Source organism: Nyctibius grandis, chromosome 1, assembly GCF_013368605.1.
Source record: "Nyctibius grandis isolate bNycGra1 chromosome 1, bNycGra1.pri, whole genome shotgun sequence".
Taxonomy (NCBI): domain Eukaryota; kingdom Metazoa; phylum Chordata; class Aves; order Nyctibiiformes; family Nyctibiidae; genus Nyctibius; species Nyctibius grandis.
This window is the reverse complement of record NC_090658.1, coordinates 63,859,712-63,887,681: the sequence shown is the minus strand read 5'-3', so window position 1 is coordinate 63,887,681 and position 27,970 is coordinate 63,859,712. Positions and strand designations below refer to the sequence as shown.

Here is a 27,970-nt window from a genome sequence, read left to right as displayed (position 1 = left end):
TTTTCTCACCAGCTGGGACAATTTTAGCAATAGTAATCAGTTTAATTTCCCAGCTTGATTCAAAACACTTCTATTTACACTCCCATTGTGTGGCGATATCCTTCCCCCCCTTTATATGCCCAGCTTTAAAATTTAACTATATCCACCATGCTTTTTTTCTTCCTAAGAAATTCAGAAGACAAGGATGAAAAAGTAAGCAAGAAGCATGGTGGTGTCGCTCCTGTGTTGAACTTGGGAAGCATGGCTGAACAGGATTACATGTATTATTAGGATCCTGATCCGGCAGTCCTCACTGAAGTGATAACTTACACAGGAGCTTCGCCAAAGGCTGAGTGCGGGTGGAAGACTGCAACAGTTGGCACCAAAGGAGCAAGATGTCAATTGCCTTATAATAATGGACATTTTTCTCCCCAGTATTTAAAATAGATCTGCATGGATTTGTCTCAGTGGCTTTAGTTGGTATCAATTTCTGGGAGAGAGGGGTCAGAGATGTCCCACGGTGGAGTATTTTTGGGATGTAGGCCCCTTCTCCTAAGGCACTGGAAATGAAACACCATTGGTTCTGGTGCGATGCAGATCTGGGTTGATGCAGCCATCTTCCTGTGTTAACCATGTGAGGTGAGGGGACGGGAGAACACCCACCACCCTCCCTTCCCAAGTTACAAATACTTGCATGTTAAGCGCTTGGTCTTTTTACATAGCTCTTCCAGGGGAGATAATAAATATACAAAAGAACAAAGTCTACCATATAAATGAAAGCAGATTTATAAAATTACAAGTTTAATAGATAAATATAATAAATACTTTATGCATCATAACTCTGAACAACTACATTTAAAGCAAGTATGTTGGCAAGTCACAAAAAAGTTGCCCCTCGGCAACTTTATTTTTCATAAAACCACACTGACAGGCATATTACAATGTTACGTATGAGGCTTTATGCTGTAAGTATGTTCAAATCCCGCTCACCTACTGAGTTCACCATGACATATATATGGGTGTAGTGTACTTTCTATTTTGGAATGTCTTTTTGCACACCAACACGGTTATACAGATAGATGTTCTACTTACCAGGGACAGTGGGTAAGAGTTTTGAAGAAAAATACTGGTAAATGACTTCTAGAAAAACTAAAGCATTTCTTAACTTTTTATTGACATTGGCAAATTAAAATAGAATAAATTAACAATATTTTCTCAAAAAAATGTTTTGTACAAAAATACTGTCAAAATTTCCTGAAAAGCTTTCAACACAGTAGTATCTTTTCATGTACTGAATAAACTATATTAGCACAGTGTCAAAATGCTGAAGACAGAAACAAAATAATAATAATAAAAAGAAAAATCCGTGAAATGGTTGCCACTAGTCAACATTCCATCCACACCATATTATTGTCTGTACATATGGGGGAGGGGGAATGGGTAGCAGACTTTTAAGTAACAGTATTACTTTTCCTGATCTGGAAAGGTTTGGCCCACATCTGTTAAGCTTCCAGTTTAGCGTATTCAAAAAAAAAAAAAAAATTATTAGTCTGCACTGCAATGCATAGTTAAAAATTAATCAAGATGGCAGCATTTGTGCAGTAGTCTCTGCCCTTCAAAGTTCATGCAACCAACTAATGCAATTTTTTTCCCCTGTTCACTCAGAATTTGAATGCAGTTCAAGTCATTGGAAATCATCGTTTACAAAATCCACAAGATTAAGCAATTTGCCAAGATTAATATCTAACAGTTCAGCACTGTGGGAATTATGGGCACGTTACTGCCCATAGAGGAAATTAAGAGAACGAGGAGGGGGGGGGGGGGGGGGCCAACATAAAAAGGCAGAGTTCGCTAGAAATTTTTACTACGGGAGAGGACATGAATGTCAAAGCTACAAAAAAAAAGTGGCAGCGATTTAAGGGGAGGAAAAAAAAAAAAAAAAGAATTTATACAAGCGCATAGTTGACTCTGCTTTCCAGATTCTCACCTTTTCAAGCCCTGAAAAGTGAGACACCGTGTCTAGGGGAATGTTTTCTTTCGCACCGATAGAGAAGTCCTTTGTTTGTTTTAAATGAATCAGCAGCTCACCCTGCTGGGCTGCTGTTTGCAAACGAAGTCTGTCATGAAGTCAAACTCGTTCTGTCCCAACCACAGCTCGGGAAGCTCCTTGATGCGATCCAGCCCCATTTCGATGACTAAGGACATGAGGACCTCCTCGTCGATGAAGTCAGTGTCTATGACATTGGGCGGCAGCATTGCCGCGGGGACGTGGGGGACGGCGGGCGGCAAGCCGCTGCCGCCGCCGTGCTTGGGGTTGCAGTCCCTGAAATGCTGCTGGCCGCTGCCGTTCAGCTGGTGGGTGCCGGGGTGCAAGTCCGGCATGTAGTGGCTGTGGGGGTAGGGGTGGTGGCTGAAGTACTGGTTGTTCAGCTTCTGGAGCTGCATGCTGGCGCTCAGCTGCCCTCCCGGGCTGGCGACGGGGGGGGCCATGAACTGGGAGCCGCTGAAGCGGGCGGGGGGCGGCATGCTGCCGGCCGGGTGCCCTCCGCTCACGCCCCCCGGCCCCATGGCGTGCCTCACCCCGCTGCTCGCGTTCATATTCCCGGCTCCGTAATGTATATGTTCGCCCATCAGGGCGCTGAAGGCGTGCTGCTGCGGCGGCTGCTGCTGTTGGTGGTGGTGATGGGGGGTGGGAAACTGCCCCATGCCCATCCGATGTGCAGGGTGGTGGTGAAGCCCGCCGGATCCGTCGGGGAATCGGCCGTGGTTCATGGCCATCATGTGGTCTGCCATTGCCCACCTGGAAAGTTAGCGCGTGAATATATTAGGAAAATACACCCTCGGACATCCAGCCGCCCTCTCCCGGACCGGCTGCATCTGCCTGGCCCCGGAAGAAACGGCTCCGCTCGTCCCGCCGTCCTCTCTTTCACGGGAGGAGGGAGAAAAAAAAAAACAAAAAATAAAACCAAAAATGGTATCTCCTACCGCGGCTCCACCGCGGAGTACAAAGGGAAAAACAAAAGAGAAGCCTGCGGTACGAAAATCCCCGTCCCCTCCGCTAATCCGGCGAGCAACACGCCTTCCCACTCCAACTTGTGCATACCTATCAGCGGAAAGCGTTGCATACGGCAACAGCCGCCTCCTCCCCGCACGTTCAAAAGGCGCCCGAGCCCCCCGGCTTCGCCCGGGAAGGCAGCGGGTTTCCACGGCGCTCTCGCTAACTTGCGGGGAACGAGCAAAGAACCGGCAAGTCCCACCTAGCCGCTGTCAGCAACTTTTGGAATTAAGTCCTAATTATTTTGGTAAAAATACAGGAACGCACGGATAAGGAGGTAAAGCCGGGCAGATGAGAAACACCTTTCCTCGCGTGTTTAAACAGTCCCATTTTTCCTGCTGCACACAAAAGGGACACCCGGCACCAGCTACGAGAACCGCCGCACTCACCTCCCGGCTTCTTTCTTCTTTTGCTTCAAAGGTGGCGGTGAAATCAGTCAGTAAAAGTCACCCAGCATAGAGAAGGACTTCCCCGGCTCTCTCCTCGGCGTTTACGTGCCGGTGCTGCGATCGCTGCCGCAGCCCCAGAGCTGTTTTTCACTCCTCTGCGAGGCTCATCGGCACTTGCCAACAATGAGCTGTGTTTCTTACCCAGCTTTGGCCACAGCTAATATAGGATTTCAGAAGGGAGGAGCAAAACCCTTACAGGCAACCAGAAGTAAAACCTGGAGCAAGCGAGGGGGAAAAAAAAAAAAAAAAAAAAAAAAAAAAAAAAAAGAAAGAAAAAACCACCCAGCGCGCACACGCGCACACGCGCGCACACGCACAGGGAGACGCGCGGGAAGGCACCCGGCAGCTCCGGAGGGCACCCCAGCACCCCTGGAAGGCGTCCACCCAAGCACCCCGCTCCCCTCGGTGGGCGACACGTGTGTCCGTGCGTCGCTTGCCCCGCGCGGCGCGCCCCGCTCCGCGCTTCCCCCGGGAACAAAGCGGGGCTCCGCGGCGGGCGGCAGCACCCCGCGCACCCCGCCGCCGCTCACCCGCCTCCGCCGCGGCCACGGCGGACGGTGCCGCCCGCCGCCCACGGCCCCGGCCGGCTCTGCGCTCAGGCATCGCCGGGCACCCTCGCGACCCGTCCGCTCGTGTCGCTGCAGCGCGGCTGCCGCGAACACGCGTGGGGCTGGGCGCTCCGGCAGCGCTGCCCGGGCAGGGCGAGGTCCGCCCCTCCGACACTGCCGCGGTGCAGGTGCCCGGCCCCGCCGGCGTGAGTCCCCCCGACCCGCGTGGGCGCCCCCGGGGCCGGCCCCTCTCCCGGAGGCGAGATCCGAGATCCACCTTTTTCCACAGACGGGAGGTGTGTGTGGGGCCGCCGGCACACTCCCCACTCCCCCCTCCCCCCCCCCCCCCCCCCCCGCCTTCCATCCTTCGTATTTGCCCCACAGCCACCCGGGGTGTGCGGGACAAGTGCCCACCCGCTCTTGCCCTTGGCCGGTTTGGTGGGGTTTATGAGCGTTATTTATGGAATTGTTTTTCTTGGAATGGCAAAGAAAAACAGAACATGCGGAGCGCGGGTGGGTACACAGTTTGCAAAGGCGATTGCCCTGGCCGGGCATGTCCCCTGTCGCTCCCCCGTGTCCGGCAGTGCCCTGCCTCACAGCACCACCCGGGCAGCGCCACGCGTGTGCAAAACCTCCCGAGACCAGCGCTCCTGCCTCTCACTCCAGATCCACCAGCTCCTCCCTGAAGAGCGGCTGTGCTGAAGAAGCAGGGAAGTGCTGGATGGTGGCCTATTTTCCATAGTGCCTTCGCCTTGCTTTCTGCTCCCCCTCTCCGCTTTCCCCCTTTCAGGTGCCTATGGGCATGCTGAGGGGGCAGCGGTAGGCAGGACAACCTCCCTGCACACAAGGAATTGTGTGGTCCTCTTCTGAGGTCAAAGTAGCCATCATGTAGGCTGAGCTGGAGTTTGTGCTCCTCCACACACTCCACAAGGATGCAGTGGTGCAGGAGGTTCTCCCTGGGAGGCACAGGCAAGGGCATATATTCAACATGCTGTCCATGTGGCAGCCCTCTTGCCCCCTTTTGGGTGGGTAAGGCCCTTACCTAGCACAGTGAACTATGAAGGTGAAACCAAAAGGAGTTTTAGCTCCACCTCGTCTCCTGCTGGGATGGAGGCAGAGCTGGGGTTCCTGGGTGCAACAAGGTGTGGGGGATGAGAGGAGAAGAGTAATTCCCTGCATGGCTGGTGCAATCCTTAGCAAAGCCATGCGGGCAGGTGGCAGTGAGTGGGCACATACAAGACACCAGAAAAACACCCTGATGACACCCAGCTTTGAGGGACAGCAGGGATGGCATCAAAGCCCTGGGAGGATGGGAAGCTTTACAAGTGTCAGAGTTACCCTGAGGAAGTGACCTCATCCTGCAGCTCCCTTTCCTGCAGTGATTAAGTAGGGTGCCCACCACAATTTCACGTTTTGGTCTTCAAATGCATGTGACTAGGTGGATGTCTGGGAGTGGCCATTGAACCAGGACCTCCAGTCTGGCCAGGGATGGTCAGAAAAGTGACAGTACCTTTCTGGAGATTTTTCCTTCTTGTGGTTGTGCAGGTTTTGCAGGGCAAAACAATGAATAATAATAAGATCCTGTTTCATTTGGCAAGTAGTCAGCTGCGTATCATGACAAGTGGTTTGTTTAATGTCACATATCCATGGTGATACTGGTATACCTTTTTGCTCTCCACTGCCTTAAGTTTGAGATCCTTTTTAAAGCCAAGCACACATCGTATCACCGCCCTGCAAATGCCCTTTCCTATTTTTGGCTTTCAGATGCTGGAAGCTGCCAGCTTACCAAAGTGAGTTATGAAGAATTGGCATGAGACTGACAGAAGCAATAGTAGGGAAGTCACAGCCTCCATGACACCTCACTCATACAAAACATATCTTCATATTTACAGCCCACATGCAAAGAATTACACAGGATGGAGCTTTCTTCATCAGGTGTTGCAATGGGGCCCAGATAAGGCTCAGTAGAGCGGTGCCAGAGGAGCCAAGTTTTTCATTGTTTATGGCAATAGCAAAGTGGGAACACAATCAGTTTGTTGCTTTCCAGGAAATGGCTGGAAGACTGGTGACAGGCAGCTAAGGGAATGCAGGACAAAGCATGAGCCCATCACCACAGAGCTAGCAGGAAGCCCCGAATCTCCTCTGTTTGCCTCTCCTGATCTAAGCCAGAGTTATTTAAAGAAACCTTTTCACTCATATTCTTCAAAGTCTTCTGCATACCTGAGTTGGTTCTTCAGTCAAACAGCAAGAAAGCAGGGCACTGTGTATCAGGAGAATGCTGGAGATGGCCAGGGGCGGGAATGAAAGCAGCAGGGTTCACAGAGTCGCTCCTCAGTGAAGAATCTGAGTAGAGTCGAAAGCAGAATGTGAATGCTATGCCCATCTAGGAAGAATCACTGAGAAATACCAAACACAGAAATGGAAAAGAAGGGAAAAGATGGATCCTCAGGTGGGTGTTAACATTTTGGATTGGAAGGTCAGGCAGACATTGAGACTGGGTTGCGGATGAGGCCCCACTCACTCCTTCCAGACTGGAACGTCTGCAGAGTGTGGTGAAAGGAAGGAAAAGAAAATCAAAAGGAGAATCCCAGATGATGTTTTTTCCAGGTATTTACTGGAAATGCTCAAGCTGGCTGGATACTAGTAGTTCCAGGGATATATCACAGGAACAAGATACACAGGGCAAGGGATATCAGGGGGACTTGGATCCCCAACTCTCTGTGACTTGCCTCTCCCAGATCACCCTGGAGGTGAGTTTCTATGTGTTCCCTCCCACACTGACACAAAGCAGTCAGGAAAACCCAGTTCAGGACATCTGCTAGGGTTATCTGATAGGAAATTTTATATTAGAATGATATCCTGGAAGAAATGCCCTTTCTGTAGAAATGATTAAGCTGTTCTATTGAGAAGACAAGCCATGATTTTCTGGCTGCTCTTGCTTCTGACCTCCTTTCAGCTTCCTTCAATCCCACCCTTCCCTGGGGCACTGGCGCTTGGGAGGGAGGAGGGAACTGTGGCACAGGGGTCCTCAGCTCTTTGCTTTACCAGCGCCGAGCTGGACGGCTGCTGCTAGTTTCACTGCCCAGTCCAAGGAAAAACAATGAACATGACACATTTGTTCCAGGTGGGCACTCAGGAAGCAGGGAAATCTGTTTTGGTGTCTCAACATGCACTTTTTTTCCTGTAATTCCCTTTGTGAGAAGAACAGTGGGGTTTTTTTGCCTGTGGGGTGAAAACACAGGGTTTTTGACTAGAAAGGAGTTCGATTTTCTGACATGCTTTACTGAGAGACCTATTACTCTTACATGGTTTGGGAGCTGAAAAGAGTGGCCACAAGATTAGTCATGGGTCTGGGCATGAGATCCTCTTGAGTATCCAGGGTGGGAAAAAATTACCTTGGCAAATTCGGCTGTTTGAACAGCACCGAAGTCCAGACTATGGCAGAAAACATAGGATTAACTCGGTTCAATTAGTTCCAAACTAGGCACAAGCTTCCTGAAGGCATCCCAGCTCCCCTCCACCATTCCAGACACCAGCCAGTGTTCCCCGGAGCTGGTGCTGCTGCCCAGCATCTGTCCTCCCATTTCAACAGTCTTCTCTCCTGGGGAAGTCCAGTGTTCAGTGAGGTAGTGCGCCTGACACACAGGTAGGCAGCCCAAATGTGGAAAAGATGACCCACTGGGGATTTCTTTCAGTGGTGGCGTATGTTATAAGGAGTTACTGGAGTGATGTCAAAGCAAATCTGTACTGCATTCCTCACAGCTAGTTAGTGTGGGAGAGTGGGTGGAAATGCAGAGAGACAGAGCCTGATCTATCTCCAGTAGTCAGCACGGGACTAATTTTTTCTTTGCCAGGTTTCACAAGGTAATTGATCTCTGTGCTGATTAGAAGTGGTTACTCTGCTGAGAACGAGGGTTACCAGTGTATTTGTTAGCAACAAATCTTTATGAAAAGCAAAGAGTTACCCAGAGCAAGGAAATTCCTGAAGCATTTGAGGGTATGTTAGAGGGTTTCATGTGCTCACATCCCTTTTTGGTGTGCCAGGAACCAAAGATGTACATATCAAAGTGCTGTTCTAAATTAAGGAACACTGACTATGCAAATCGTGTTACTCTCTCCCCACCCACCTTTTCCTGTTTGTTTAGATGGCTCAACATAGTAACATGCCAGTATATTTGGTAATTAGGAATGTGGCTTTGCACCCTTCATCTGCATTGTCTTATTTGTGTCAGAATGTCTTGGGAAGGGTGACAAACTTACTGTTACACCCTCTCAGCACAGCGCTTCAAGTCTGTGTGATCGCAACCAAGGTTCCTCCTTAAGTGGAATTTCACTGCAAGATATTTTCTTTGAAAAAGTAACTCTGTAAAAATGGAAATGTTTATTAAGAACATTATTTTTTGAAGAGGTTCAAGAGGATGTAAATACACAAAATAAACACACACATAAGTAAATCGTTAACTAAGTATCATGCCATTTGTATTCTGTCACACAGAACCCCAACATGGACCTTTTACTTCTCTTTACTTTTGGGTATCAGTGGGAACCAGAAATAACAAAAGGACAACGTTCAGGTGCCTCTGAGAAAGTGGTAGTAGCTTCTGTAGTAAACCAAATGACACCAGCTTCAAACAGAGCACAGAGATGGAAAGCGGTCACCAGCTAGGCTGTATGAACAAAATTTTGTGTCCTTTGGGGACCAAGGCAAGTAATAATAATACTGTTTTGGGTCAACAAAGACTTTTAAAAACATTTCAGGTAGAATTAAATGTTTTATTTAATTAGAAATTATTAGAAAGCAGAGTGCATACTTCTAAGTATGTATTAGACCTGGATGATTACACCCAAAGTGTTCATTGCATATCTTCTGTAATTAATTGAACTGGTAGTTGACAAGTAATTTATTTGAAGTCCACTGAATAACTGAAGCTTATTATTAAATGAATTGGAATGCTCCAAAAAAGAAAGATTTATGATTACAAATACAGGCCCCAATCCAGGGTATATTTATACACGATTAACAGTCATCTTTTTTAGGCAGATCATTTCACACAGTACCCTGCTCTCTCGTATCCGTACACAAATATTCTATTTCAAATCAGTGAGTCCGCGCAGGAAGTGAGATACTTCTCAGAATGAGTAAGGTTGACAAGATCTTAACTTCTCAAACCACCAGCTGATCAAATTGACACAACTTAAATCCAAAAATGGTCTGTACTTGGGACTGAATTTCCAGGTGGTTGCACCTTTACAGCACAACAGTCCACTTGAGACACTTATCTGAGTGTCTGGCCTGGAATTTAATAATAACCAATTTAAAATGTAATTATATTATTCCATTGATTAAGTCCATGTTTTCCCTTTGCAGTTCCAATATTTCTGACATGAAGAAAATGTTAGTAAAATTAACATAATGGTTATATAAGAGAAATGTCCTGTTGCTGTACTGAGTGTCAGTTTAGATTTGGGTAAGCACATACTTTGGACATGCTTATTGGACCTAACGGTATCACATGCAGCAGAATCTTTCTAGATCACATGAGAAATACTGACTTCCATGGGACTCTACCTGGGTTCAGTGTACAGCAAAGAAGTGTGTGCCAAAACAGTGTCGTAGTATATAGGAAAGTAGCTCTTCAGTATAAACACTGTGGTCATTAAGGCTTCTCCAGCATCCTTGCCATTCAATTTTATTTAAATAAATAGAGAAGTAGTTCAGTCCTCCTCATGACGATAAAGGGTTACAAGCAGCTGTGGTGTTGGTCACGTGTCACACATTGTCAGCAAACAGTTGCAGTTTCAGTTACATTTTCTCCTTTGATTTGATTATGTTTTTCTCCTAAATTAAATAATTGTAATGTGTGTACTGTGTGGTAATGGCAGCAGCATTCATTCCAGGCCTTTACGAATACGCTGTGAGTTCAGGAGAATTTGTAAGCAATAAACCTTCTCATTTCATTCAGCATTTTAGGCAACTTATTTCGCATACACCTTCTCCAGTGTGGTTTCTTTTTACAAGTATGAAGGATCTGGGAATCCTTCCAGTCTGACCCATCTCTTCAGTGGATTTTCACTGCATTTCTTTAGTTGAGAACCTGTAACCCTTTTTACTGCAAACCTCCGTTTTGAGGCTTTATATTTCAAGTTGGGTCTCATCTCAATCCAGTACTTCACATAGTCTTTCTCTGGAACACTGATATGTTATCTTTGTTCTCTGTGGCAAGGGTTAATCTCACTCAGACAGGCCATTCTCAGTGCAGAAGATGCCTATCTGTGCTTCTCCCTTCCTGAATGCTTGCTACAGAGGAGGATTGCTGCTATCCCTCTCAAGATTAGTTACACACTTTCTATGTGGATTACTTCCTGTTTTTCCTCAGCCTTTCATTTTAGTTGGCACCAGCAGGTGTTGTTTCCACTTGTGTAAGTAGCTGTTTCGTGGGCCATAGGATTTGGAAGCAACAGACGCAACTTCAGTATGTTTCAAGTTTTGCTCTAAAATATGTGCAGTAAGTAGCTGAACCCATGAAAAATAATGAAATGCAAACAAAATAAATGTAAACAGTTAAAAAAATAATTTATATTTCTTAAAACTAGTTAAAGCTCAAGTTTTGTAGCCCCTTATTTGGAAACACAAAGATAAACCCTTTTTCCTTATCAGACATATCTTTGTGAGTGCTGCAAAATTATGATACACTGAATTTTTCAACAGATTTATTTCAGTGTAAGTTTTTTTTAAGAAGTCACAGCAGAAGCATGTGATTTTTCACACTTTGCTGTTCTTATGCATCAGCCTGATGATATCACACTCAAGCACTAGTAATACTACTACTTGCCTTTTACATAAATTAGCACTTTACAGCTTCAGAGCATAATACCAACATTACCTAATTACTCTAAAATTGAGCATGCACTCTTTTCCTTTTAAAGTAGCAGCTGATGGATTTAAATGGTGATATGTAATCAGGAGGGAAAACAAGTCCTTTAACAGCCTATGTAGTGGTCTCATCAATAGGCCAGGAGCCAGGGTATTTGTTCTCCCCCCTCTCCCAATTCCAGCAATGTAATGAAAATCAGACCTAAGCACCCAAATTCCTCTCTCCTTGTGAAAGTCTCACACAGATCTCATTTTCTCTTTCTATAAAATGGAAAAACTGATACCCTTCTCATAGAAAACGCCTAGCAGAGATCTTTTTGGGTGAACGCCTAAGTATCACTACTGTGGCCACAGATATTTGATGTCAAAAAGATTTAAAAGCTATCCTAGTTTTTTGCTTTTATTTCAGATCATGAGTGGGACCCTGGCCACCTTAATGTCAGTAGAAATAGTCGTTAGCATCACTGACTTCAATGGAGGCGAGGTCCACCCTGGTACTTTTAATCTCACACAAAAGGTAACCCTTCCAATAACCTCTTGGCAGTGGCTCCTTGCAGGGCTCACTCCCACCCAAACAACAGGACAAAATGCTCCCCTCTCTTCTCTGCCTTACCTGTGTCCTAAATATTCCACTCCCAGTGCCTCTTACCAATTACCTCTGCAAGATGCTTTGGAGGCTCTTGCTTCCTTTCTGCTCCAGGATGAATTATCCCTGCAAACTTTCAATCCTCATAGCTCTTGTCCAGGAAGATCACTGCAATTTTCTTTCCAAATAGCCCATTTCCTGCAGCTACATGCAACACCCCCCACCAAATCTCTCACACGGTGAATGGCAGCAGTCCAACTACATATTATCTATCACAGTGAAGTTATGTTCTTTGACAACAACTTCTTTGCATAACTGCACCCACAGCCTCTTTCTTTCCTCCAGTCTCTGACACCCCGATAACCAATTGCCATTCATGCAGAAAATGTTAAATCCAACAACTTCCCTTACTATAACGCCCATGCATGATAAAACAAATACCCTATAGTTTGCTCTGGTATGGAAGGTGTTCAGCAATAGCAAGAATGTGTGTTAGGGCTCTTATATCCATCTGAAGTTGTCTTCAAGATCTTTAGTAAAATATTTCCTCGAAGTGTGAGGCTGGCCTACCCTTCTACCTCCTGAGGCTGCCTGCTCTTCCAGTCCCCCCCACCAGTCCCATGTGGTAGGAAGAGGATTATTACTACTAATAAACATATACATATAGCTTTTACTTCTCCAAGAATTTGAGAAATATCCACTACTCTGTATTTTCATGTACAGATTTTCTAAAAGTCTTCACATTTAAGGACAAAACTCCTGCCAATTTACAATGTTTTATGAACATCTTATTCATTGTCTTTCATGTATAAAGTCTCAAGGCTAGTTGATTGCTCAAGAATATTTATGTTGCTTGCGGAATAAAACAAACAGCTCTCTGGCTAATACTGGCTTAAATTCAGTGTATAGCTCTGATTAATGCTATTTTTAACTGTAATATAAGGTTCATTGCTGTTCGTTTATTACGGCTAGCTCTCCCTGACTCAATTTTTGTTAGCACAGCACAAGGGAGCTTGATTTCAGAAAGAACAAATAGCTAAAAGGATATCTGAAATTCAGTCACACATATTTTGCCTGAAGATAGGTATTCATAGCACAGAAAAAGCTGCTGGTACACTAAGTTCAGTATCTGCCTACTAGAAGTGCCAACACTAACATCTTCTAAAGAACTCATAATGCATCAGGCATTCAACAACACTATACCTGGGGAAGGGTTCCCTTGTGGCCGTACAACTGCAAAGACAAACCTCTAATATAAAGCAACTTGCCAGTTGTATCATCACTGATGGAGATACAAATCTGTGAGAGTTCTATCTTAACCCTGCCGAGTTTTGAACATTGGAAGTTGAAGGCTCTTGTCATTTTTATTTTCTGTATAACAACTGATGAAATGGTACCTCCCTGGCTCGTATAATCAGTCCTACTGATTACAGCAGTTAATGGACTGACTCGATTTACATGAGCTGAAAGACTGGGTTTCCTTTTTTTTTTTTAATGTATGTTTAAGTCTCCTCTGTTTTGGTGGTAAACAAAGCTATTTACCGTAGTAACAGTTTACGACCAGTTTTCTGCAGATTAGTTATATGCTGCATTGATAAGATCTGTCCTTTTGTGTGTTTCCTTATTATTGAACAAGGTACATAAGCATACCACCACGTGCCATGTCTGGTCTATCCTTCATTGTACAAACTTCCCCGGACTCTTTCTTTAAAAGCCATCATTCTGCTCAGTTAAGGTGCTGAGAGCCGCAGATGCACTGCAGTCAGTAACAGCGGAGATAACTCGGAACTTGGCAGGACTGACCTCTAGAAGGTCATTCAGTTTATTCTGTGGGCAGGTTTCTTTTCCTCATCCCTGAGACTGGCTAACTGAAACTTTCTATCAATGTTTTAGACAATTATATTACAATATTTTCTGTCATCCATTTTTTTATTACAGCTTATTTTCTGGCTTTGACCACTGCAGCACACTGAGCAGACATCTTCATTAAACTGTCTGCATTGATGCCTCAATCTTTTTGTTGAAAGGTTACAATTAATTCAGAACCCATCTGCGTATACGAATAGTTTAAATCATGCCTTCCAAGGCGCATTACTCTGCGCTTATCTACACCACATTCCCTCTGCTGACGCATTACTCAGTTACTTAGTGTTGTCAAGGCTTACTGAGGTGCCTCACAATCCACCAGCCTCATCTTGCCTGCCGCTCTTACATATCCAGCCTTTCTAGTAGGTCCTCAGTAAGTACCTTAAACAATGCTGCTGTTTGTATTGATCCTTGAGGCACCCCACTACTTAAATGCTGTGAAGAGAACTGAGCAATTATTCCTGCTCTGCCTCTGCATGGGATCCCCTAACAGGATTTGCATCCACGACTGGCAGGATATTACCACCTCTTCTCCTCCTGGCAACTGACTCTCCTTAGTAGCCCTTTGTGAACGGTCTTTATTCAAAGCCTTTTGACTGTTTAAATAGCTTCCTCTGGTTCCCCATTACCCTGCATTTTGCTATCATCACTTCACAAAATTGCTCAAAATCCAAAGATCTGATATCAAAGTTTTTCTTTCTTTTCACAAACTTCTGTTTGCTGACCCAGAAGTTTTTGTTGCTATGGTTGTTGTTATTTCGGTGTCCTGTACAGGCAGGTGAGTTTCAGGCCTGTTCTACAGCAGTGCTGCTGTGACGGGGAGCTACTTTACAAACTAAATCCATCCAGCGGGCTGATGGCTTTTGTACAAGTAGCCATCTCTTCAGAAGCAATTATCTCAGCCACTTGAGAGCTTCAAAAATAAAATAAAATTGAGAAATCATGCTTTCTCAGCAAGGATGCATCCAAGTACCCACATCCCAGTTTGGGGTTCACTTTTGACCCGGGATTTCCGTGCTTGTGTGACTATATTTGATACGGGCTGGTCAGCAGCTGTCACCTTCCCCCTTATGACAGTTTCTCACGTTTTTGTTTTGCCCGCAGCAGAGGCTCCTCCCGGACACTCGCTTGCCAGCCAAGTCAGCCAGTGCCTCCCTTCCCCTCCACGGCTCCTCTCTCTCTCTGCCACCCCACAGCCACCTCGCCCCGGCCTCGCTCATCCCTGGCGCCTCTTCCCCTCAGCCCTCACACCGGAGCCTCCGCTCCTCCTCGCCCCTCAAGCGGATCGCCCTCTCCTCCCCGGCCGCCCGGCTCCCGCCCCTCGCCCCTCGGCGGCCCGGTGCCCCTCGCCGGGCAGAGGCGGCCCTGCGGGCAGGGCAGGGGAGAGGAGAGGGGCCGACCTGCCCCGCGAGGTGCCGCCTCAGCCGCCCTCCCCTCCCGCCGTTGTGTAACCGCGGCGCAGCGGGGGGCGGTGGGGGCTGACACGTAGGGCACGTCGGGGGCCGGCAGGTGCCCGCGCCGTGCGGGCGGCGGGGAAGGGGCCGGGCGGGCCGCCTTCTGCCTTTGGCGCGGGCTTCGCTTTCACAGCCGTTTCTTGCTGTCCCTGTGAGCAGGGACCTCCTGACTCGGCGAAGGAGAGTTGTGGTCCCATGTGGTCCAGTCCCTGACCGGGCTCAAAAATCACCTGGCTTGCAGTTTGGGTTTGTACGAGTCACCTTTTTCAAACTCTTCTTCATAGGTATAAGGAACGGAAAATTACTTTGAAAAAAGAAAGGAGGTGCTTGGATCGCCTGGTGCCAAAAAATAATGGCACGAAGTGCTAGAGACGTGTGGCGGTGTGCGGGAAGTGGTGCAGGACCGGAGAGCAAAGCTGCTCCGAAACTGGGGCCTTTCACAGAAGGGGACACGCTTTCTTCCCTAAGGGGATTTTGAGGTGTTCTTTTGTTGTTTTATTTTTTTTTTAAAGGCTGTTAAGCACTGGTAATGGGTGGGGGCACAGCTCATGTTAAAACTTGGGGAGTGCTGATGAGGTACAACAGTCACTGGCAAATGTAGCGCTGTGGTGTCTGGCCATGAAGCCTCAATGGCAGTGTTTGACATAGGCACGTCTGGGGAGCTTCACCTGCAGCCGTGCGCCCATCATCGCTGCCGCCCATGGGGCTAGGCTGGCCTTGTCAGTCCTGGGAAACTCCAGAGAAAACACGGGTACCGACAAGGCCACTGCACCCCAAACGGCAGATGCTGCAGTTTTTGAAGGTTGCCTTGTTTACTACTTTTTGGCTTTTGCTAGCAAAAAATAACAGGTATAAATGTGCAAGACCAGCTGTGATTCAAGTCAAGATATGACCATCGTGCCAGCACGGTGCAGGAGGCGAAGATGGGAGTTTGGTGGTGTGGGGAGAAGGTTGGACCGCCTATTCTGCTGGCTTATAAAATGTGAAGCAACTGCATGGCAGGACTGCAGGTCCCCACAAGAAACGTGCAGCCAGATATCGGAGAAGCAGCAACTCACACCCTAAGCAACTTGTGCCTCAATTCTGTTCGTTCAATAGAATATGCCTTAGAGTATTCTCTGTGGCAGGTACTGTTGATACCACCTTGGTTTCCCAAATCTTTCAGTTCATGGTATTCCAGTTTGGTGAATAAAAAGCTTAAAATATTTTTGCAATTCACTTTCACATTAACCGCAGAGTAGACCTGCCAAATCTGACACGCTGAAAATAAGTGATACTCATTTTGGATTAATTTTAAGGCACTCTTAAAAAGCATTACCCTTCCCCCCTTCTGATAAAAGAACTTTGCAGTTGGTTTCCATGATCCATTTAAAATCTCACTCTGCTTTTGAAGTTCTTTTTGTAATCTAATTTAAATTTCTACTGCTTGGAAGACCTGCTAAGAATTCTTAATTGGTATATGGAACAGTAAATATAAAAACAAATGGCAAAGAATAGTGGAAGAGAACAAAACACTTTGAATACAGTAGAAACAAGGAGTGACTTTGTTGCTACTATTCCAGCAATGTAAACTTTTTCCTTTAACAGCATGCTGAACATCAGTTCTCTTCCATAACTTTTTACCCTCTTCTTACTCATACAGGATTTTTCTTTTCTGAATTATTTTTGGAATCATGGTTCTGCAAAATTTTATTTCCTCTTTTCACCCTTCTATCCCTCTCCCAACTTCCTTGAAACCAAGAAATTAATTTCTTTCTTTAATAATGGCAGTGTGGAATGAAGATTATATCATAGAAATTAGAGATGCAAATGGGCAAGTTAGGTCATTCAGCAGTGCCTCTGCACTGCATATTCATGATGACTCCCCACACTATGACCTCTTCTCTAGTGTTTTGTCCAATCCAATCTTGAAAAATTGGGTTGACTTCTATTTAAATTGGGAGGCTGTTCCATAATACGGAGAGATCACCAAGAGGAATGTCCTACATATGGCCCAGTTTAAGGGGCTTTTTTTTTCCATCAAGCTTTTGCTATGTAAGTTTTAAAACCTTCTTGCTAACACCATATGGGGAAATGTACAGAAAACATCTAAGAACACTGGAATGGTGATGCAGCTTGTAATCACTTTGAAAGAAAACTGAGGATTAATCTTGGCAATAAGTGCATTATGGGGACTGCTTCCACAGCGGTTCTTCCCACACAAGCACCCATTGCCCCAAATAAGAGCTGCTCAAGTGCAATAGCTGCAAAATCAATCCCACTTTATGTAGCATTCATTGAATAACAAACTAAAAGTGCAGTGTATTATTAGTTTATCTACAGTCTGAAAGTCTCTCAGTTGTTTTTGCATTTAAAGTGATGAAGTGCAGAATTATTATATAACTGCCTAAGCAGAGATCCATTAATCTAACCCCAGAAATTTTAAAACTATTTGCCCTAGTTTGTTTGGTGGAGAAAGAGACAGGAGGCACAATGTTATTTAGGCACCTCACTGGTCTTGAGTGATTTCAGTGTGAGCTGGCCATCTACACAGCTGCTCGGTGCCTTAGACCTTTGGAGCTTTTGGCCTGAATATTTGGCTTCCAGTTCCCTGCTCTAAACACTGCTTAGAACTTCTAATTCAGTAATTTGTCATAAGAGGCATTAGAAAGAACAGATGAAGCTTCAATATTTCTTTTGTGTGTGTGATTTTTTTTTAATTAATTGGCCGTTGTTATGTAGCTTAATGGTATGTTTTTGTTTCCAAAGATTAACAGTCAATGGGCACTGTTGGCTGCTTTGGAAATCAAGATTCTTTTTTCAGGTGCCTGAGGCTGTGCGCAGTGTTCCAGGCTGGAGCAGCAACGCAGTTTTGAAGTTAATTCCCCAGTTGTCTCCACTCACTGAGCTCTGGTTTAGTTTGCAAAGTGTTTTTGGTATGTGCTAACTAAATTTTGTTTCTCAGAGAAACTAAACCAGAAGCTGCACTCTGCTTGCACACCAAAACACTTTGACAGCTGGTGAAGGTCCAAGCCTGTAATGGGTCCCTTGAACAACTTTGAATTGGCTGGGGGAAGCACACATTCCATGCAGGGGATTGGACTAAGCCTAGTCTGAAGTAAATTCCCCAGACTGCTTGAATTGCAGATATAGGGGCCTCAGAACCAACAACTTCGATTGACTTATCTGCACCTATAACATCAAATCACTGGCTAATGATAAACTTAGCCTGAGATTTTAGGAATATAATTTTTGGCCCTTCTGTCTGGAAGTTTGGACCCTTGCGTGCATTAGGGACTACCTCCATGCCTCTTCCAATTCCACTGGCTTAATCACTTGGAAACTACATCATCTTGAATTAAAATTGCTTTTTCCTATTTACAAAACCAGGAATGGTTTCTAAGAGCTCTGCTCCTCCCACATCTCTTTCTTTGCCTCTTTTCCAGCTGGGTCCAGCATGATTCCAGCGCTCAGATAACAAAGCACCATTGCAGGGTGATGTGGGTGGAGGCTATTGAGAGGGTGTAACTGCCCACCACACATTTAGATCTCTTTTCACTGAATCAGGTGAAAAAGATAGTACTTAATGCCTTTAAGAAAGGGCTGCCTGCGTGACAAGTACAAATTATACTTCATGTTCCTGTAATTTGACCAGTCAACACCTGGTCTAAAACAAGTGATATACTGTTAAAAGAGAATTCCAAAGCCACATCTAACACACAGACGTATCATTTTCCCTATGAAGTAAACAGGCAGTTAAACCCCCATCTGCAGCCAACCCTCCCCAGAAACCAGAAAGCCTAAACACTTAAAACTTTACAAATACGATTTTAAAAAATAAAGAAAATGTAGGTAATAGCACACCAGTTTATATTTACAGATGTGTTCCTTTTTTTTTTTTTAAATTAATGACTGCATAAATCAATTTTCAGTTTTTGAATCATTATAAAAATAGAAACATTTTAAGATAAAACCTGGAAAATAAAAATTCAACAGATAGGTTCTCCATCAAAATAAGTATGTTTTGTCTTGGCTAGTAAATTTAAGTACTACTTTAGTTTTGTGTATATAAATAAGAAAACTGGACTGCTCAGATGACATTGGTTTAATAACTTCTGCTGAGAATTATTCTTTAAATTCTGTTCATTGCCAGAAGCGAGTGTAGGTGCCCAGCAGATCAACCAAAACAAAAAACAAACCAGTAAATAATTGTTCAAGAAAGTACTTTTGAATTGTGGCACTTGGAGTAATCACAGTTAGGCTCTCTATAATACAATATATAATTGAACCAGCTTGGGAAAAAAAAAACAAAACCAAACTTGCTGAGAAAGAAAGATGTCTCCGTGCATCAGAAATATGTAGATGGAAAAGAACTCAAGAGAGAAGAGCTTAAAACCACGGCAAGGAAGGAAGGAGTCTGTAAGATTCAGTGGCTACCACAGAAGAAAGGAGTTTGGGGCCTGGTAGTGAGCAAAGTGCACCCTGGACTTCTTCAGGCTGAGTCAGCTGAGTGAGCTCAACCTCCCTTTCTTTGCTGCTTGACCAAAATCAGCAAAGCTTGAACAAGTTTGGGACTGATTCCTATGAGCCCTCCAGTTCTGTGAGGGCAGGGATGTCTATCAGAAGAGAGAGCAATGAGTAGAGAACGTTTTCACACTTGCCTTCAAACTGAGCATCTGTCCACAGCACTGGCTTTAAGAGTACCTGGGTGTGTGTGCTGTACGTGTGGTGTGGTTAGGTATATATTCTGAGGATGTCTTGTGGCTGGAGCCCTCGACTAAGGAATGTCTTACACTGTTACATAAGAAGTATCTGTCGCAAGAGGTGGTGGGCATGGGCCATTTCACCTGATCTTGTTAGAGCTCCTACTGTGAATAAGGGCTTGTCTACACATAAAGTTATTTCTGATTGATGCCACATGTGGATGCTCTGGCCACACATGACATTAACCAAGAACAATTAATCAGGGACAACTCCATGTGTAGACAAGCCCAAATTTAATGTGAGGGTGGTCACAGAATGGTGCTCAGCACAAGAGAGACCTCAGAGCAGATGAGTAATTTCCTGTCGTTTCCATGCGAATAATAATGCTCTTGGCAGGGAACAAATAGACGTTTGAGAATGATTTAATTTTTTGTTACCAGGTACACACACATTGTCAACAATACCCAGTCCCATGAACACTGGAGTGTGCTTCACTAAAATGAGTATCTCTTGCTGTTGCTGCCCGGTATGTGCAGCATTAGGCTTTGTATGCATTACTAGACACTTGAAAGCATAGCCGTGTTGGCCAAAGGTATGAAGAAGTTCATTTATTCCTTTATCTTAGGAAAGGATAAGTGCATAGAACCTAAGCCTTTGTCACTAAATGCCTTGTTTTGCTCAGGACAAACTTGGGTTAAATTTTCTTGTTTACAACCAAATTACTGCTAGTGCAAGGCTGCTGACAAGTACTTCTTGTGTGGGCAGCTTTTAAAGACGGATGGTTCAGTGTACCACAGGATAACCTCTTCCTGTTACCATCATGGGAGTTTCCTGAGTTGGGGCTGATAGGAAGCAAGATTATTCTGGAGGTGGGTTGGTGTGCTCAGGGAATATTTACCCATACCTTAGCTGGCTTCCAAACTGGCTGTTACATTACTTTTATGCAAGCTCTTTTCTGCACCATTTTGTGAGGAGCCAGTTGCCCATGCTTAGCTTGCTCTGGGTGTCACTATACTTCTTTGTCCTTTTCTTCTTCCTGCCTTTTGGTGCTCAGATCAAGAAGTCGCTGCCCTGGCTCAGTGCCTGGTTGGACCCGGGTTCCACACTGCTGGGATGATGTGCTTTTTCTACTCAGAATATTTAGTGGAGTTCACTCCAGTATATAATTTCTCATGAAGCAATATGAAATCCCTTGAAAGCCAGTGTGTCACAGGTTAGGACAGGGAAATTTTATTTTATTTTATGAAGGAGGATGAAAAATAGCAGGGCAGTATTCAGACCATGTTTGCATTTAGTCTGATTTGGAGCCACATACGAGCACAAGTTTCCAATATCTGAGGCCATAGCATATTTTTGGGCGAGTATCTCCTGTTGAAGCTGTTCTACTTCACTGGGAATGGGAGCCTGTGAGACTAACCTGCTGGTTGAAGTGGTCATATGTGTGTTCCAAGAAACGTACAAATGTTTATACAAAGTGGAGCAGCTATAGTGGGACAGATTGAGACAGATTTTTTCAAAACACTGAATGGCTTTGACATTTAGCCACTTCCCAGAGAAACAGGAGAACGGGTTCAAGTTCATTCAATGAACAGGGCAGAGAGGAGACTTCAGAATGTATTTCCCAATACACACGCATGTGCCCTGATCCTGGCAGATGTGTGCCCTGACCCTGCTGCTCCCTCTTACCTCTCCCCCAAATTCTGAAGGTGAGATTTCCAGCAGGGATTAGGCATGAAGTAGGGCTGTGAGCAGCTTCAGAGTCTGGCATGTGCCTACCTGTTGATCTCCCGCTCTGCCCTCAAATTTAAGCAGCGACTGAAAGGGATCTGTGGGTTGCGGTAATGCTGAAATGTTAACCTGAGGTACCTAAAGGTGGAGTTAGGCAACCAAGTCATTTGTAGATTTAGTTCATAAAATCTAAAGTGTGGTATAACTTAATAATTGGTTTCTATAATAAGCATTTAATTTTAGCAATAAAAATGTGTTTCATGTGTGTATAAATTGGCATTTTTAATTACCCATTTTTCTAATACTCTTGTGAGGATATAATTTATATTGTAATGTCATGGCACTCAAATGTAATTCTAGGAATAGCATTTTTGGTATGAACAGGTTTTTTTCTTGTTACATTTTACTGAACCATTTAAAATTATAGTCACCTGAGAGACTGTGTGCAGCTTTTATTACAGATCCCTTCTTACGCTGATTCTAGATGTCCAAAAAGCTGAAAAATAGTGGCCTGGCATTGGTAACCTTTCCTTTCAGTAGGTTTATACTTTTAAAACCTCATCATTAGCTCACGGCAAAATGCTCTTCATGGTGCCGCACCTTAGAGGGCACCTAAACCTCCGGCTGGAGCAGAATGTACATGTGTTGTGTCCCCTACACAAGGGTGCTAAGTTCCTGTTCTCTGATCTGTGCTGCCTTTTGATAGGGTTGTGAGATAAAGAGTTAGCTTTAAATCCCAAAGCCATAAATTTGTTTTTCCTGGTTAACAAAAAGAATGTTTCCTCTTCATCTGTGATAATATGGAATTGGAGAGAGCTGCGAAGCTTGGGCTAACAGTCAGCTGAGGGGTTGGATACAGGGCACATCTGAGTCAGGAATCTATTACCACGGAATTTTCTTCCTCCATTTATTGCCAGAGCATGAATCTGTTGACCTTTAGATCATACTGTCTCTTCTACTACATCTTCTCTGGGGAGGAGAAATGAGAGGATTGAAGACATGTTTCTTGGAAGACTTTTTTTTTTTAAATTTTTTGGAGGGTTGAAGTAGGAAGGTCTTAAGTGTTTGGACATGAGTGCTGTTCATTAGGTCTTAAGTCTTAAATGGATACAGATATTTTGACTATGCTTAAATAAATAAACAATATCATAAAGGGACACAGCCTTTAAAAATGTCAGCTATCAAAATTTGCTGCAATTTTGATCACTTTAGCTCATGGAACTGGCATTCAGATGACAGATACTCAAGGTTTTGCTGACCTTGGGAACATTACTGAGTAATCAGTCATTAAGTAAGCATGAAGTGTTCTTGAACAATTTAGTCAATGTCTTCAGCACTTAACATACTTTATTTTGAAAGCACTCATCTTGCTACATCTTCTATTCTGGGACACAAATTTGTTCTAATTTAAAGGGGACACTATTCTTCATTTTCCTTGTTTGCTTTTTCCTGTCATATCTCTTCTTAATGGGAGTAACAGCCTTCTGTTCAACTTTTGATTTTGTATTTGTCTCTTAATAAAAGTATAATAAAACTTGAGGTTTATATCTTCAGAGAGCAACATAATCTTGACTGTAGAAGAGCTGAGTTCTGCCTTCAGATGAAAAAGCATAATTCCCATTGAAATAAATGAAACTCAGGCATGTATAGAGAGAGAATAAAATTTGGATGTCGGACTGTGTCTTGCAAAGTCCTGTGAGGAAGGCAAGAAAAGCGTTATTATACCAATCTTTGCAGATGATCTGAGACAAAGAGGATTAATGAATTGTCGGGATCCATTGAAAAAATCATTAGTTAAATCTATTACTGGCACTCAGGATTTTCTGGACTCCTAGTCGTATGTGCAATCCACTTGGCCATATTGCTGAAACTAAGGCACCCTAGAGTGCCTCTGCCAAGAGGTTACATGGAAGGTTGTTTACATTCTCCAACTTAGCATGTGGACAGCCAAATTGGTACTTGGACCCACATGCTTCTTTGCAGTGTATGGAAGCAAATCAGCAGTGAATAAAAGGTTCTGGAGGCCACAGCTGAAGGATGAGATATACTGTTTGGTGTACTGGGGCGGCACTGTTGATGCTGAGCTGACAGGAGGCAGGACAGGGTGAACAGAGGGGACGTGGGAGAGGGAACCTCATGATGAGAGAGAGCAGGGTGGGGTGGGAGGTAAAGGAAATGGGAGGAGTAAGAGAGAAAAAGCAGAATGTGATGGAAAGGGATCAGAGAGCTAAACTAAACAAAAGTGTATTAATTGACTCATATCTCATAGTTTAAAAAGTGTCCATTATATATATCCATCTGCTTATTTTGTATGCATCATGACAATGCTGCTTTTGAGTATGTATTCCAGAAATTATTGATTGCTTCTGCAACACAAACAAATATGTGTTTTCGCCATTGTTAATTTGATTTTCTGGGTTTAACAAAGTTAGTGTTGTAGTTTGTGATAGACTGGAATCAGAATTGCTAGCTGAAGCAGAACAAATTAAACCAATTCCTGAAAAAATAAAGGTTTGCACTTACTCCCACTGATACTAAGATTAGATTTCAAATTGACTTTAATTAAGGCAGGATTGTGCCCTTACATGAAAGCCATGATTTCCTAAGCATTACATTTTCTATTAGAAGCAATGGGCATCCCTTTCATGTCTGGGAATGGAATATATATGCCCAAATTTTATCACTAAAACTCCAGTGTAAAATCTACCCAAGGCCACCTGACTTAATGCTTTTTTATTCTGAGCTACTTAAAGGGACCCTCCTTAAAACTTCCTGGTTCGAAATACATACTTTCTGGTGAAATGCACTTAACTAATATACTCTGAATTAGTAAAAAAATTATGGAAGTTTTTAATTCCCTGATGAAATGCATGAGATCGTTGAGTAAGGGAGAAATGAGAGCTTGAACATGCAAAACGTGCCTATACCAGCTTATTTAGGATGGGCACATAATCGGATGTCAGAGATATAGATATATATTTCTCTGTTGTTTCTTTCAGTTGCAGTAGCTTTACGTGTCATTTTTACTGTTGTGGATACCACATTTCTTAGGCGTAATAAAAATGTGGTTTTCAAGCTGACCCTTTTAAGGCAGAATAACCTGAAGGAAATGCACCCATTCTGCTTCAAAGAGGATATGTCAGTAGGAAGGAGAAATAATATGCATGCATAAGTAATTAATAATGATCTGAAGCTTTGATATTTTGTAAGGCCCAGAAAATTACGTTTTTACAGGATGTAGTATATTGTTGGGTTGAAAACACACGGCTTAATTCCGTACCCTGTAACAAAATTTCTGTTAGGGTAAATAGGAACTGAGCTTGAATAAGGACAGAAGTATCAAAAGCACTGGTTTGAGTGCTGTGTGTGTCCTTTTATTATACCAGTGAATACAGTTGTGGGTATCACTGCAATCCTTAATAGGATAATATGGATAAGAAAGATCTTCAATACAGAGTATAATGAGGTGCTCAAATAGCCTGACTTTTCACTTAATTTAAAGAATTAATTCCCCTGAAAAGCTCCATTTCTACATACCTAATAGTACAACATGAAATTCAGAGGCCAAATCTCATTGACTAGATTTTGTTTGAATATGTTTTAAAACAGCTGCTTTGACTTCATTAGATGTCTTTAATGTAGCCATTTGTAAAGTCCTTTTCTTGCATAATAGATTAACTTGCAGAGAGGAACTGGCTGATACAGTGGTGCCTTTTGACAGACCTATTTTTAGAAGTAGAGGGAGGTACAGTCAAATAAAACATTCTGCAATTAATAAGCTAGATATCAAGCATGGATTGTTACGGGGAAACTCCCTTTGTATTTTAACAGTCTTCTGGGGCTTCCTGCCCCTCTCATAACCACAGAGAATCCTACAGGCAATTTTTACCTGGTGAGAAAGTACCTGTGCACTTATCCATTCATCTGTAATAGGTATATATATTTTTTTTTCAGGGACAAAAGATGGGAATCTGACTATCAACTTCCACTGTTCATTTATCTCTCTTCTCATGTGTTGTTTCAGCTGGACATAAGGACACTGAACTAACAGGTAACCACCCTATTATCTGCCATGGCTCTGGTGCATTACACAACAATGACAGACCACGGTTTGCAAGCCTGAGGAACATGTTGTTATGATGTGTTTTGGAGGGGTTAAACTACTTAGGACTCAAATGGTCAGTTATACAGAAACATGGAAAGAAACAGGAGATTTAATACTAAACCCCAAAAGTTTTAGTAATAGGAAAATTGCAATTCTGGGATCAAAGGAAATGGACTAAGCACAGTTTAGCTTTTGCTGCACTATTAGCAAAGGACCCTTGTGCAGGGAAAATATCTTCCTGATGCCAGACTTGTTGGCTAGTTTAATTCTGTGCCTGAGACATAACGAGCAGAGTATAGATGTTGCCTTAATTGAAACATTACACATTTAGAAATTTGAGTGGCAAGCTGATGGAGTTCACAATTGAAAACATCTGTGTATTTTTGTATGGATAAACTGCCTTTTGTGTGCAAATCGGGCACTGGTTGATTTGATATTGCCAGAATATGGTTATTGCCATAGAACAACTTTTCATGGAACATCTCTGCCCATTAAAGCTATTAGGAACAAAAACATTCAAACCTAGCCTTCCTTGACTGGAAGCTTGGATTGGCAAGGTGAGGTTAGTTAACCTAATTTAGGAATCCATCCCCTTTGGTACATTGACAGGTGTCTGGTGAGAAAGGCTGAAGATCAAATCTGTAAATGCAACTTCCCTGCAGCTCAACTGCACTCAAGTGCCTCTGTTCTTCCAGTGTCTTGTACATTCCCCTTACCTTTTCTCACAAATGCTTAAATAAATTTGCTCCCACAGATGCTTAGATAAATTGGCTGTGCATTCTCACTGAGCACTGGAGATGAATGTGCAAAGCAGCTCAGATTAATACAGGCTAATGGTGCAGGGGATGTGCTCCCAGAAGTCCTTCTAATGCATTGCATGATGGCATTACCTTTGTCAATGCAGGCACTTGAATGCTATTTTGTAGTATGGCACATTCTCTAAGTATACGAGGCGTTTGTGATATTTCCAGTTACCGCATATTTTTGGCCACATTCAGACAGCAAATTTCAAGGTCATTAATAAACAACAGAGAGCCAGGCAGGCATTCCCAAGGAACCCAACTTGTTACTTCTGTCTTCTGCAATCCATTGTCAGCACATTGACTTTTCGTTTATGCCTATTGGAACAGTTTGTTATCTAATTCTGTATACTTACATCCTACAAACAAGTTATCTATTCTAATGCTCTGTCTAGACGAAGACTTAAAGGTGTGACTTTAGCACGTGCAACCAGCTTTAACCCATGCTAACCTGGTAGAGCCTAGGCTCGCCACGAGGCTTTAAGACAGTCTATTTATTGTGTGTTAAAGGTAATGTGTCTTGTCTAAAGCTTAAGATAAATACAGGTTGACAAAAGCTTTAGGAAGACAGCAGTGTACATTGCTAGTCTCTTTGTGTAGCAGTTTGATTCCATCCCCCCCTTCAAGTTGGCATCATGTATTTTTGTAAACCAATGTGTCTTTGTTTTATTTATAAACCTGCCTATCACTTTTGCCTTTGTGGAAAACTCCACAGTTTTATCTTGGACGGACTGAGGCTCTGTTCACAATGAGTTTCGAACTCATGTATTTGCAGTTGCATTTAATCTGCAGTGTGGGCTTCTAGTTCTGCACTGAGCTAGACAGTTAACCCTCAGAGTAAACTGTGCTAATAATACTTCCTTTTAAACTAAGGTAGTATGTCTACATTAGGTAGTGTTGCCACAGTTGTTCTGTATAATACAAGTTGTGCTGAATTATGTGGTCGAACTCAAGTGTCCTATGAAATATATGTTGAATTCAGTTTTTCCCAGAGCAGCCATCACAATATGTATCCAGAAAAGCAGATTTTCTGAATATAGAAATTACTTGTATATAGTTTGTCTGATTCCTCATTTATTAGAACAGTTGATTGATGTGCAGAGTACTTCATTCTGAATCAAATAAAACATGTGCATAACTTTTCTCTAGGACTATCTTGGATTTCCATATTTAAAATCTGACAGCTGAAACATGAGGGATTTTTATCAGTGTGTAACCACTGTACGACTACAGTAATGCAAAAAAAACAGAGAGGAAAAAAAGACAGCCAAAGATTTATATCCCCTGTGTCACCTTGATGTTTCTCATTTTCACAGTTTCATTGTTTTTTTTTACAGGTGAGGCAAAAATAGGAGTCATTCTTTAATACTCTGATACACACCTTATGATAGCATGTTTCTTTGTGCTAACTTGTTTTCTTGGTCATTGAATATTGTCAGGTGTCAGCCATTTAGGACCAACAGTATGCCAAGCTCTTAGTCATTTAGATTCACTTATGTGTTTATTGTTTGAGCCTGATGGCGGCAGATGCTATGCCACCATCTTTATCTCTTATTCTCTGATATGCTTAAACCATATTTTAGGACATACTAATTATCTACTTATTTTAATGCTGACCTTTGTAAAAACCTATTTCAGATCCTCAGACATTCCTATGTCCTCTGTCAGGGTCTCCGCTAGTTCAGTTTTCATTATTCCTACATCATATTATTTTGCACTGTTTTGCCCTTTACACATTTTGTCTCAGTGATTCTTCTTATACATGCCCTACATAACTCACTGAGACCAGTCTCTGTTTCATCCTCTCACTTCTCTTTCACTACCCTTCCACTTTTTATAGTGA

The 27,970-nt window shown here is 43.4% G+C and overlaps 1 protein-coding gene across 1 annotated transcript; it reads right to left on the bottom strand.

Moving 5' to 3' along the window:
- Nucleotides 1-763: 763 nt before the first annotated feature.
- Nucleotides 764-3,600, bottom strand: CITED2 (Cbp/p300 interacting transactivator with Glu/Asp rich carboxy-terminal domain 2). The gene is made up of 2 exons (XM_068407460.1): nt 3,424-3,600; nt 764-2,779 (listed from the first exon to the last, which is right to left on the bottom strand). Exon 2 carries the CDS (start codon nt 2,770-2,772, stop codon nt 2,056-2,058), a length of 717 nt encoding a protein of 238 aa, XP_068263561.1. The 5' UTR covers nt 2,773-2,779; nt 3,424-3,600; the 3' UTR covers nt 764-2,055.
- Between the last annotated feature and the right edge of the window lie 24,370 nt (nt 3,601-27,970).